The sequence below is a fragment of the Vicia villosa genome, linkage group LG3 (genome assembly GCF_029867415.1).
Source record: "Vicia villosa cultivar HV-30 ecotype Madison, WI linkage group LG3, Vvil1.0, whole genome shotgun sequence".
NCBI classification, from domain to species: Eukaryota; Viridiplantae; Streptophyta; class Magnoliopsida; order Fabales; family Fabaceae; genus Vicia; species Vicia villosa.
This window is the reverse complement of record NC_081182.1, coordinates 199785085-199798556: the sequence shown is the minus strand read 5'-3', so window position 1 is coordinate 199798556 and position 13472 is coordinate 199785085. Positions and strand designations below refer to the sequence as shown.

Here is a 13472-nt window from a genome sequence, read left to right as displayed (position 1 = left end):
TTATAATGCTGAATAGAATGGTGTTGAGTTTTATCCAAAAAGGTACATGAATTAAAGAGGTGGAGTTGAGAAACTTACCTCTGAAAATGAAGATCGTGAGGATGTTGGAGAGCACCTGGGTTTGTATGAATGATCCTAAAAGCTTCCTTGGGACTCAGTGATGTTAACTGGATGCTTGTTGTGACCTCAAACCTTCTGAATTGCTCTACTCGACTCCTTCGATTTGAGCTTCAAGTGAACATGGAGGATGATGAATCTGCAGTTACAGATGAGCTGCGACCATCTGAATAGCTTCACTATACTCTAAGGAATGTGCCTGGATGCTTAACCTTGGTTGGAACCTCCTGAATTGTTCTGTGGTCCTCCAACTGCAAGTGCTCCAAATGAGAGGTGAAGATGATGATTCTCCACGCCCAGAAGTGTTCCAGAGGTTTGGATCACCTCTAAATGCCTCCCTCAATGTGTTTGAATACTTACTTTTAAAGAGAGAGCTTTGGTTTGAAGAATCCGAGTCTTCTTGCCAAAGGACCTTTGAAAAAACTAAGTATGAAGAAAGAAAAGAGAAAGCAAGAATTCTGTTGCTTTGGTGTGATTAATTATGAAGGATGACACTTCTATTTATAGGCAAAGAAAAGGATATGTTAGGCATTATGTAACTTTGTAGCCAAGTTTGTGATTCTTGTAAGAAAGGAATATCCCACATGACATAAGCAAAAGATTCTTTTATGACATGAGCCATGTGAATATATTTTCATGTCATTTTATGATATCTCTAAGTTGTAGAAGTTTATGACATAAAAATCTCTCTTTGACTTTCTTTGATTTTTGACTTTTGACTTTGATTTGGGCTTTTGGGCCCCCTTGAATTATTTTTGTGAGACTTTTGCTAATTCCACCCTTTTTGTTTCTTTTTCATGTTGCATGAGGATTCTTGAAGGAAGAATAAAGAAACTTGGTCTTGAAGAATGGAAGCTTGGAGATTGAAGAATAAATTCAAGAAAACTTTGTATTTTTCTTTTGTTGTAATTCTTGAACTTAATATCAATGTTATTTTGGTTCATGCATTTCTTGAAAAATTGTGTAGAATTTGAATGTTGTATCTTGTAATTCATTTGGAATTTAGAACTTGGTTCATGCAAAAGAACTTCACTTGTAATGCTTGAATTTCCTTTTGGAACTTTGAATGAAATTGTTATTCTTTGATTTTTGACTTTTGACTTTGATTTGGGCTTTTGGGCCCCCTTGAATTATTTTTGTGAGACTTTTGCTAATTCCACCCTTTTTGTTTCTTTTTCATGTTGCATGAGGATTCTTGAAGGAAGAATAAAGAAACTTGGTCTTGAAGAATGGAAGCTTGGAGATTGAAGAATAAATTCAAGAAAACTTTGTATTTTTCTTTTGTTGTAATTCTTGAACTTAATATCAATGTAATTTTGGTTCATGCATTTCTTGAAAAATTGTGTAGAATTTGAATGTTGTATCTTGTAATTCATTTGGAATTTAGAACTTGGTTCATGCAAAAGAACTTCACTTGTAATGCTTGAATTTCCTTTTGGAACTTTGAATGAAATTGTTATTCAAACATAAAGTTTTGAATATTCTTGAATGAATTTGAATTTAGAAATTCAATTCCTTTTGAATAGAAAAATGATAGGAAATCCTTTGAATTTTAGGCCTTGAAACATGTTCTTTGCCATTGTGGATTTTTGGAATGATATTGAATTAAAATCCTTGAATCCATGGTCATGAACCATACTTGAAACAATTCTTTCAAAATGGAGTAAAATTATTTCTTGCAATTTTGATGAAAATCCCATGAATGACCAAATAATTCACATGAGCCAATCTTCTTCATTATGATGAATCCATAGGCAAAAAGTCATGAAATAAATTCCAAACAATCCTCTTGAATTGCACAAATTGGAAAAGGCGCATTTAAATTGAAAACCTCCATGAGCATGAATTATTTTGCAAAGAATGAGTGAATGAATGAAGTCTTGATCACGGCTTCCAAACCGATCAAGAAACATTTTTGAAATTGACGTCAATGATATGACATCGGTTGTGATTTTAGACAATATCTCAGATAGAGAGAAATTCTCCAAAGATTTGTTTCCTCATCAAACTTCTCATCAGCACTTGGAGATGAGATACCATTTGATGGTAATAAAGAAACTTCAAAGGTTTGTTTCCTCATCAAACTTCTCATCAGAACTTGGAGATGAGATACCATTTGATGGTAATAAAGAAGCTTCAAAGGTTTGTTTCCTCATCAAACTTCTTACCAGCACTTGGAGGTAAGATACCATTTGATGGTAATAAAGAAACATCAAAGGTTTGTTTCCTCATCAAACTTCTTACCAGCACTTGGAGGTAAGATACCATTTGATGGTAATAAAGAAACTTCAAAGGTTTGTTTCCTCATCAGACTTCTTACCAGCACTTGGAGGTAAGATACCATTTGACGGTAAATAAAGAAACTTCAAAGGTTGGTTTCCTCATCAAACTTCTTACCAGCACTTGGAGGTAAGATACCATTTGACGGTAAATAAAGAAACTTCAAAGGTTTGTTTCCTCATCAAACTTCTTACCAGCACTTGGAGGTAAGATACCGTTTGACGGTAAATAAAGAAACTTCAAAGGTTTGTTTCCTCATCAAACTTCTTACCAGCACTTGGAGGTAAGATACCATTTGACGGTAAATAAAGAAACTTCAAAGGTTTGTTTCCTCATCAAACTTCTTACCAGCACTTGGAGGTAAGATACCATTTGACGGTAAATAAAGAAACTTCACCATCCCTCCTTTCAACTTGACGTTTTTGAAGGATTGTCATATGGTCCCGCGCTCTTTTGAGGGGCTAATGACTTTGCTCGAAAGTGGATGAACTGTCTTCGGGAAGAAGACTACCATTCATCTACTTATGCTGAGGAATCTGAACTATCTTCTGGACGAAGACTACCATTCACTGACTCCGTTGGGGATCTTTTGTTGATCTGCTGGGGAAATACCAAACTTCTGAGGAATTCAAAATGCGAAACAAACTATCTTATTTGAAGAAGATTGTCGAGCGTCGCTCTGCAGGAGATTCTCAGTTGGGGAATTCCAAAAGTGAACAAACTATCTCTTTGAGGGAGACTACCATTTGTTGACTTGCTTGGGGAATTTGGGTATATGAACCTTCTTCATGAAGAAGAAAACCCTTTCATAACTTTGCAGGGGAATCTTGAGTATATGCCCAAGTAATTTGGGTATTAACACTATCAAAACCTGACTCGACTATGCTAATTACGCAAATATGGTGTGAGACAAAATGCATGAATATTACGATGATTATGAAATGCAAAGTGAATGTGAATAGAATTGTCGCGGATGTAAAATCCTATGATACGACTTGAATCTTGTTGATCAGAAGATGTCTTCTTCTTGTAGTTCGAACTCTGTTGGGGATACCTGGTTATCAGTTGTCCGCTGTCCGAAGTGAGTGATATGAATTGAAGTGAAGATCCGTCATCGGGAGATGTTCGCAAAGCGACCTCATGGGGAAATCTTGGTTCCCGGAGTCTCAACCGTTCTCGGAGTAGCTGTTTGCATTCTTCCTATTGTTTGTAAACCTTAGAAAGAAAATTTCACCTCTATTTTTTTTTGCAAGTAAATTCATTTTTATTTTATGAAAACATTTGTTTCAAGAAAATGACTGTTTTAAATTAAAAACGTATTTCAAGAAACTGAAAAAGACTCGATTGCAAAGAAAGGCACAAGGCTCAAATTATTATTTATGAAATGGTAATCAGCCAAATGCTTGATTCCATGGAGTATTTACAAAGTTGGAAATTGGTAATTTTTCGGGAAAAGGGCTACGATGAAACGTGACGACCGTTATCTTTCCCTTCCACTCCGAGTTGCGCTGTATTCGTGCTTCGTAGAAGATGACCTACTGCTGATGAATACTCCGCTATGGATTTTTGAATGATCAAGTTTGTCCTGAACACAGTTACTTGCCAAATAATTCCCATGAGCCAATCTTCTTCATTATGATGAATCCCTAGGCAAAAAGTCATGAAATAAATTCCAAACAATCCTCTTGAATTGCACAAATTGGAAAAGGCGCATTTAAATTGAAAACCTCCATGAGCATGAATTATTTTGCAAAGAATGAGTGAATGAATGAAGTCTTGATCACGGCTTCCAAACCGATCAAGAAACATTTTTGAAATTGACGTCAATGATATGACATCTCAGGGGGGGTCAAAATTAGGGTATGACACACGCTATTCAATTAGTTTTGGTTAATCAATTTAATTTTATTTGGTTTTTTTTCTAATTAGTCTTTAGTTAAATCATTTAGTTTCATTTAGTCATTTTATTTTATTAATTAGTCTAATTAATTTACTTATTTTTTGGCTTAACTAATTAAGTATTTAGTTTATTAGGTTATTTAATACGAAAGCAATACAAAAAATAAATTTAGTGCATGTTTTGTTAGTTTTTCCCAATTAAACCAAAATCCACTGCTCGTAGATAATTTATAACTTATTTTAATTTTTTTTTATATATCCATTTTGATTGTTAATATTTCTTTTATATTTTTCATACATCATTTTCTATATTCGTACTAACACTTTCTTGTTTTGCGAGGTGCTACACTTGAGGCTTAATTTTACGCACTTAATCGTTTTATTTTCATTCGGTTGTTGTAATAATTTCCTATCTCCATTCGTTTGAAAATTTGTAATCCCCACCCGAAGCCATGTAATAATTTAGAACTTTTACTTTCTGCATTTTATTTTCTACAAGGTTTTTATTATTATGTATCTGTCCCGAAGCCATGTAATAGTTTAATTAGGATTTACGTTTCCGCACTTTACTTTCTGCACCTTATGACTGTTATTTAACTGTTAGGGATATGTTAATAGGATTGTACGGTAAGACTAAAACTGAACATAGATAACCATAATTTCAAGATTAAATAATTTAATCAACACACTCTCAAACACTCACCTTTAGGGTAACCCCTCTTGTTGCCTTACGATTACATGGTCATGTCCCTCGAACGTAGGGATATCTTAGCAAAGTTGCCTACGAATAAATAATAATAGTCCATTCGATATAAATATCATAGTCCTTCGATGACCCTTCAGTGTTGCTTACAAAAAGATGATCTTGTCCCTCGATGACCCTTCGGAAAAATGATGATAGTCCCTTCGAACGCTAAGATATCCTTAAAAGTTGCCTTCTATGACCATACGACGACCCTACGCCTGCCCCTTCACATCCAATAGATAGGATTTCCTAATAACTAATGGTATGGATAATACTATATCCAAAATAGAAAAGACATAGAATAGGAAATACTATTACTTAGTGGGTAGTTCTCCTAAATGCTTGCTCACTCCCAAATTCATTTTCACACCTCACTTTTTCCAAACAAAATATTTTCAGACCATACTTTGTATACATTCGTACAAGAATCATTACAAAGTGTGCCTTACTAATGGCACTCCAAATATTTTCCAAACAAAAATATTTTCAAAAATAATACTGTGTACATTCATACGAGAATCATTACAAAGTTAAACTTTTCAAAGTATTTTCAAAAGCATAGACACAAGTCCAACAAAGTGAGCTAAGAAATTAAGATCTCATGGATAACCATGGATACAAAGGGTGCTAATACATTCCCTTTGTATAACCTACCCCCCGAACTCAAAATCTTTTAAAGGTCTTTCTTGTTCTTTTTTGCCTTTCCTAATAAAACTGAATAAAATAAAAGTCAGTGGCGACTCTTGCTAATCGCAACATGTTTTACGAAAAACAAAACAAAAAGTCAGTTCTCCCACTGTATTACACATTATGTCACTCTTTAGTGATGATTCATAAAATAAACTCAGGCCGGCACATCTTCCAGCACCACGGAAACGCAAACCATGCCCACTAGTTCAAACCGCTTATATTAATATGTTGTGGCATTGTTGTGGAAGAAAGGAAACAACATTGGTTTTTTCAACCAACGACACCTACTACACAAATAAAAGTTCATTAATGAATTGAATTAATTACTATTAATAATGTTGAAAATTGAATATTCTAACAATCTTATTAGCAACTACACATGTAGCCTATGATGTGAACTCGCCTCTTCGTCTTTGACGTGCTCTCTTCCATTTCTCATAGCGTGATAGTGGAGATGGGCTACGAGCAGTGCTTAGACAAGAATTTCTTACTCTTGTTCTATTTGTTTTATTTTTTTCTTTTATCATTGTCTCCTCTAGTTTATCATATCCTCCAAGAGACAATCTTTGAGGTTATACATGTTTTTTTCCTTATTCTCCTTTCTATTTTTACTCTTAGCAGGGAACTCAAAAGTATTGTAAGACTCGATAATTCTCTCCCAAACATCTTTCCCAATAAAACTATCAGTCACTTATGGAGACATTAATTTAGTATTTATTGGATTTGTAATATAATATGACGCGAGTTGTGTTGTAAAGCCCCTCAAATGCTCACCATCACTTGATATCCATTTCTTTGCCAACTTATTACCTTATGGAATAATAAAAATATTCTACATATACTGAATAAAGTTGGTATTAGTATTAAATAATGTATCGTCCAAAAATTATAGGTGTGAGCGTGTTCTCCCTACAAGGACAGAGATACTTAGAGGCCCTAGTAGGTATATTACACGTTTGTGGATAAGGACTAGGTCACGGTGGCGAGTAATCCTATATGATGGTTTTTTAGGTTATTTAAAGGACCAACTTAAGTAAGGTGAGAGGCCCTGCTGGTGGCCGGCACACGGCTGGATGGACGGTGTTAGGTCTACTAGGAGAAAAATGCTAGTAGTGGGTGATATTGAGTGTGTATGACTTGAGAATTTGTCCCATCCCCTTGAAGGGTAAGGAATTTATAAGAGTTCCCAAGACCTAGGGTTTTTACCTCCCAAAAGTGGTATTAACCGCTCCCCTATTACTAGGGAGGGTTATTAACCACCTATCTCGTCGGAGTCAGCATAAACTTCCTCTTGCTTGACTCCCACTTCTGCGGGACTTCTCGAGAGATTCCCTTATTTCACTTCTCGCGCGATCCAACTGTTGCGTGAGGAAGCCTTGTTTTGGGTCTTTACCAAATAGAACACTACACAGTCCTTCAAGCACGTTGATTTTTCCTTTAATGGGTGAAGTGTTTAAAACACCTTTCTTCATTATATGTGCCCCTCGCCCAATTGTTGATCCCAAAACTGAGAATGGTTTCATCGGGTGGTGCTTCCTTAATAGGTGTGTTCCCCAATAAAGGACGAGTGGAGGTAAGGGGGAGAAAATGCTTAGATAATAGGTTTTTGGCATGAAAGGATAGAAGAGGGACCATTACTCTCTTTAGGATTATGTTGTGAATTGCGATTATGTTTTAACTTATTATTCATGTGTTTTAATATGAATTTTTTTAGCATGATACTGCTATGATTCCGTTTTTAGGATTGATTTTCGTATGGGTTATGTGTCATAAATTTTTGTTTATGTCTATTTGGATAGTTACCCCATTGACGTGTTTTGAAGGTTTGAACATAAAAATAAAATTCATAAAAATTAATGATGACAATATATGATTTTGTTGATTCCAATTTGTGATATATTGAGATTTTCTGTTTTAATCATTAGAAATATTTGTATGTCGAATTTTGACAGAGGCTTTTTTACGGAATCGAAATCGGAAGTTAGGAAGGCCTCCAACGGTGAAAAATGTAGAAACTCTACATTATGCGACAGGGTGACGGTCGTGACCCCTGTGATTGACAATAAATCATAGTGTTCAGCGAGTTGACAGCCGTCAGCTTTGTGACAGTCCACCCGTCACAACCAGGGTCGTTTGGCTCAAATACAGTTTTTATCATAACTTGAGTTCTATGACTCTGTTTGACACACAGTTTTAAGCGTTGGAAAACTAACGCGTAATACTATCTTATGGTAATTTCCTAAGAGGATAAATATACACTTAAGTACATGAATATACTATTTTACTTAAGGTGTAACGTCATTGACAATTAATGATGACGAAAGAAGCTTAATTATTGTGTGTTATAATATACATGTGATTATGATTAAACCAATTATGCTATTTGATGATTTTATGTATTTCGGTGAATGATTATGTGAAGCGTTAATAATTGTGATACTTATATTATGCTGGATTGTTACAAATGATTGGATAACAATTGAGTTATCTAAATGTTGTTGTTGAGTAGCGTATCAATGACGTGAATTTGTTGTTAGTGATATGATATGTTGTAAATATTACCATGTGTTGTATATAAATAATTATATGGTGATTAGTTATGTATTTTTGTTATTATTGTGATTGTTTGATAGTAGTTCAGGTGAGGGGACTACTATTGTATTGCCAATGCATGTTGTTTATGTTGTTTATGGTCATAAGGGGCCCTTAAATATTGTTATTGTAGTTGCATAGATTTGCATGACATGCATCATTTGTGTCATGTTGTTGAAAGAGGCATGTTCACTAGTTTAGTAGGGGGAACTAGTGGCTTGTCCCAAGCTTAGAAGGGGGACTTGGAGCTCAGAAGGGGGCTCGTGCATTCAGAAAGGGGACGCCGGTTTTTTAGAGAACCAAATATTGAGTTGGTACCACATGCATAGTATCACGTTGTGTCGTGAGACTCATTGCATATATGTATATGTTAATATGGAATAGGTGTGAGGTTGTAATGATGTTGGTTGTGTATTGAATGTATGATATGTCGTGTGTTTATCTATCCTTGAATTGTTTACACCAATTTATATCGAAGTTTATTTCTCACTCATTTGCTTAACGTTGTCCACCATGGACATCTTGTAGATAAATAGGAATAGATTTTTTTTGTTGTGAATGGAAGATAGCTTGTTGGAGCTTAAATTCATTTATTTATCGCTTATCACATTTTTAGTTGTTTAGTGCTCGGATCTTGTAACATCGAAAACATGGCGTCTTTATTATGTTTGAGTAAATATTGAATTATGTTGTTTAGAGTTTGATACTTTATTTGAGAAGTTTTTAAATTAAAAATGTTATGAAGTGATTTTTCGCTACAAGATGATAAATGTGTTGAAAAGTCTTTGATGGTTGTCGTGGTGACACTTTAAATTGTCGATTAAATCATTTTATATAAGTTTAAGGACTTATGATATTACAACACCCTCTTTACCTCAACCACCAAACCAAAATAAAATGCCTTTTGAACCGAAATAAAAACAATTATTTATAATAATGTGTTTTTTTATTATTGAAACATTTAATTAATGAGGAAATTGTTTGTTGGTCGGATGGGGTGCCACCATTTTATCGTTGGCATAAATCTTCACATTGATATACAAAATAGATAAGGATTTATGCAAGCAAGTTATATATTTTATGAAATTTAGCTTCTCCTTAATCCATTTGCGAGTTTCTAATTTGATTCGTCATTAAAATACCTCTTTCTATACAAAATAATGTGAACTATTACTATTATTATACTACTACTAATTATCATTAGTAAAAATAGCTCTTTTCTGTTTTCAAAGGTTGAAAATAAAATTTAAATATATTCAATTCTAATGAGTAGCAATCTTTATAGATCACCGTTTTAATAAATAAATAAGTTAAAAGAAACAACACAGCACATGAAAAAATTTCTAATTTTAGAAAGGGAATTTCACAACTCTTTAAAGGATATAAATATGTAATTATTTGCAACACAACTTCTCTTTATACAATTCAAATAATATCTATTTGTTGTATCTAAAGAGAAAAACAAATATGGCTAAAATTCTCATGATTGTGTATATTATGCTTTCATTTTTCTTTCTATTTCTAATTGCAAGGAATAATGGCGCTCGTAATTTATTTTCTCATCATTTTCAAATTTCTTTCTATAAACTTTTTTTCTTTTATATCATGTTAATAATATTACTATGTTTTTTCATTTCAGCACCAGCAGCACTTGATTGTATAACAGATACAGACTGTCCATATAGAACTCGGTTTCGTAAGTATAAGTGTATTAAAAACAAATGTAAATCTAGTAGAGTGTGTTCAATCACTGGGTAAGGATCCACTCTATTTTCTAAAAAAAATAGAGGGTGTATTACTATAGTTTTGTATGCATAAAGTCAAATAAATAGTAAATATATGTGACATGTTTTAGAAATACGTATAATATACACACAAAACTATAATAATTGAAAAGAAATGAAGTTTAAGAAATAAAAAAGCTTCTAATAAAATTAAATTTTCCTTACTGAAATTAAGACACCAATGGCAAAGAATTGATAAATAAGTTCTATAGGTATACGTAAGTGATAAGTCATTGTAAAGTAATAAACTACATTTGTATCTATTAAGATTGTATTTTCATCAATAATAATATTTTTTTACCAACCTTGCAATGATTCTAAGATTTTAGAAATGAATTGATTTTTTTTTTTAACATGGCAACCAATTAAGGCTTATCGTAAGATATTATATAGTTAAAATTGAAGAAATATTTTATTTAAAAATCATTACTTTACTATCATATCATAAGAATGTTATACTTTTTAGTTTTCAAATAATTCAAATTATACATCTCTTGAACGAAGAGTTCATTAAATCATTTAGAAATAGTTGATTTTAAAAATTCTAAAAGGATTGTTTACTCAATGTCTGGTCATATATTATTTTTACATTTTCTATTTTAAAATAGTGACTCTTAACATATACACTCTAAAAATTCTCAAAGCCAATTTGCTGATAGTATAAAGAGTGCACATGGACGTAGGGTCAAAAGAGCCAGGAATTGACATATATGTTGAGAGGTCGGAGGTAAGGGTTACTCGGATCCTGTCTATGAGGCCGAGTGAAAGGGGTTTTTTCAACACGTACTCGATGAGCAAGGTCGGTAAGAACGAGATGCGCATCTAGTCGGATGATCGAAGTATCAGATCGGCGTGACGGTTATGACAGTTAGAAAGTTGAAGGAAAGTTATAGAAATAGAAACAATAGTGTAACACTCTCATAAAATATGACGGCAGATGTTATCGAGAAGACAGAACAATTGCAGTATTGCTTGATTTGCTTCAGGAAGACTATCTAAAGGTGTTTATCATAAACATCTTCCAATAATAAATTGTTACTTTCAATTGATCATTTATTTGAGATCGGTAAGATTCAGGGGTTTTTTATTTTAACTTAATTTTTTTTTTGTATTTTTAAAAATGAATTTTATAAAACCGATTTTCAAAATAGTACAAATTTTTTATATTTATTTTTAATAAATTAAAAGACTAATTTTGACATTCTATAACATAAACACATATTATTGAAGATTAAAACTTAGGCGAAATTGCAAGTTTTGCAAAAATTATATTTCAAAAATGATTTTTATGAAAACCTGTTTGAAATAGCTTTAAAATTAAATGATTTGTTAAAATTTTGATATACAAACAAAGTTTCAATAAATGATGAAATATCTAGAATAACATTTTAAGAATAACTATTCGAACCAAATTTTTATTTGAACCTTTTTTAAAAAACTTATGTGTAAAATTTTATCACACAAAATTATATTACACTAAAAAAATCATTTAAAAAAAATCAAAACAAACGGACCCTTATTCAACATTTTTTATCCTTTCAAAATTAAAACCAGACACATTTCTTGTTGAATTTGGTTTATTTATGTTGAGAAATTATTGAGATATTAGATATAATATCAAATATAATCAAATCTAATAATAACAAATATAATCCAAGTTGTGTAAGCCCAAGCCCAATTAGGGTTGTATATGAATAGTCATAGTTTGTATCTTTATTTGTACAATTCAATTCAACAATATAATCATTATTTCCTTTATTCTCTCTATTCTCTCCTCACTGAAGGTTCCTCACGCACTAACAGATTGGTATCCAGAGCTTCTGATTATTGTTCTTGATCGTCTTTTCAAGAACTTCACGCTAGTGGTCGTGTTTCCAAGGAACATAAATCAATTGTTGCAAAGATGAATGGTACTAACAACATTCTAAATTCTCTTCCAATGCTTGACGGCAAGAATTGGATTCAATAGAAAAAACAGATGCAATCTCTGTTTGGCTTTCATGAAACCCTAGAAGTGGTTACTAATAGAGTTCCTGTGCTGGCTGCAAATGCATCTGACACACAGAAAATTGCCAACACCGAAGCCAAGAAGAAGTATTGCAAGGTTGTATATTGCATTCAGACGGCGGTCGATACGAGTAACTTTGTCAGAATCTTATGCTGAATCGGCAAGGTTGTATATTGCAAGTGTTATGAAGGAGGTGAGAAAGTCAAGTTTGTCAAGTTGCAGACCTTGCATCGACAATATGAGTTGTTGTAGATGGGAGAAGACGAAAAGGTTGTAGAGTATGTGTTGAAGGTGCAGAAACTCGTCCATCTCTTGAAGGGTTATGGTGAAACCCTAACTAACAAGATAATAGTTAAGAAGGTAATGCGTATGTTGAACTCTCACTTTGATCATGCTATCGTAGCTATTCAAGAATCCAATCAACTTGAAACCCTAAAATTAGAAGATTTGGTTGGTTTGTTGGAGGCGCATGAGATTAGGATTTTCAAAAGGAAAGAAGTTCAAGATTCGATACAAGCTTTGCAGGCTCTGTCATGGAAAAGAATGGTGGTTACAACAAATTCAAAGGCAAAGTCGACAAGACTCAGGACAAGAAGCCTTGGTTGAACTCTCACAAGCAGGTCAAAGATAGAACTTCTGAATCCTCGAAAGGAGAAGAAGGAAACTATCGAAAGGATAAAGAAGATAAGAAAGGTAAAGGTGTGCAATGCTATAACTGTAAGAAGCGTGGTCACTTGTCTAAACATTGTTGGTACAGGAAAGACAATAGATCAACAAAAGGAGGGGACGAAGGAGCGAACCTTGCACGACAAAATTTAGATGATTCTGAAGGTATGATGGTTATGGCTGCAGTGGCAGATAACCACATCGAATCCAAGATCTGGTTTCTCGAATCAGGATGCTCAAATAACATGACTGGTCAAAAGGTGTGGTTGACATATTTCGACGAGTCGAAGAAGAGAAAGGTAAAACTTGCAGATAATAGTTCGTTGCAAGCAGAAGGTACTAGCAACATAGTTTTTCAAATGAGTAATGGGGGGAAAGCTATGATTAAAGATGTGATCTATGTACATGGAATAAAGTGAAACCTGCTAAGTGTTTGACAACTAGTCGAAAATGGCTTCTCGCTTGTCATGAAAGATGGAGTTTTAAATTGTTCGACACCCAGAACAATTTGGTCTCGATATCTCATATGTCGAACAACAGGACATTTAAGACCTTGATTAGTTCGACTGAAGTACAATGTATAAAAACTATTGTTAACCACAAGGATAGTTGGTTGTGGCATTTGAGGTTTAGACATTTGAAATTTCTATCATTCAATCAACTGATTAATCAAGATATGGTTACTGGTATT

General features: G+C 33.4%; 1 protein-coding gene and 1 long non-coding RNA gene across 2 annotated transcripts; both read left to right on the top strand.

Moving 5' to 3' along the window:
- The first annotated feature begins 9570 nt into the window (after positions 1 to 9570).
- LOC131657105 (uncharacterized) lies at positions 9571 to 10183 on the top strand. Its single transcript, XR_009300479.1, has 2 exons — positions 9571 to 9869; positions 9963 to 10183. It is a non-coding gene; the product is annotated as an uncharacterized LOC131657105 (long non-coding RNA).
- A 1902-nt stretch (positions 10184 to 12085) lies between these two features.
- LOC131659715 (uncharacterized) lies at positions 12086 to 13200 on the top strand. Its single transcript, XM_058928868.1, has 3 exons — positions 12086 to 12253; positions 12368 to 12475; positions 12595 to 13200. The coding sequence occupies exons 1-3, from the start codon at positions 12086 to 12088 to the stop codon at positions 13198 to 13200; spliced, it is 882 nt and encodes a 293-aa protein (XP_058784851.1).
- The last annotated feature ends 272 nt before the right edge of the window (positions 13201 to 13472 follow it).

Excerpts from the sequence above, each read along its gene's own strand:
- LOC131659715 (XM_058928868.1), top strand. The coding sequence starts at position 12,086 with ATGCAATCTCTGTTTGGCTTTCATGAAACCCTAGAAGTGGTTACTAAT. Across the intron at positions 12,254-12,367 it reads CGGTCGATACGAGTAACTTT|ATGGGAGAAGACGAAAAGGT; the intron begins GTCAGAATCTTA and ends GAGTTGTTGTAG. Across the intron at positions 12,476-12,594 it reads ACAAGATAATAGTTAAGAAG|GATTTTCAAAAGGAAAGAAG; the intron begins GTAATGCGTATG and ends GCATGAGATTAG.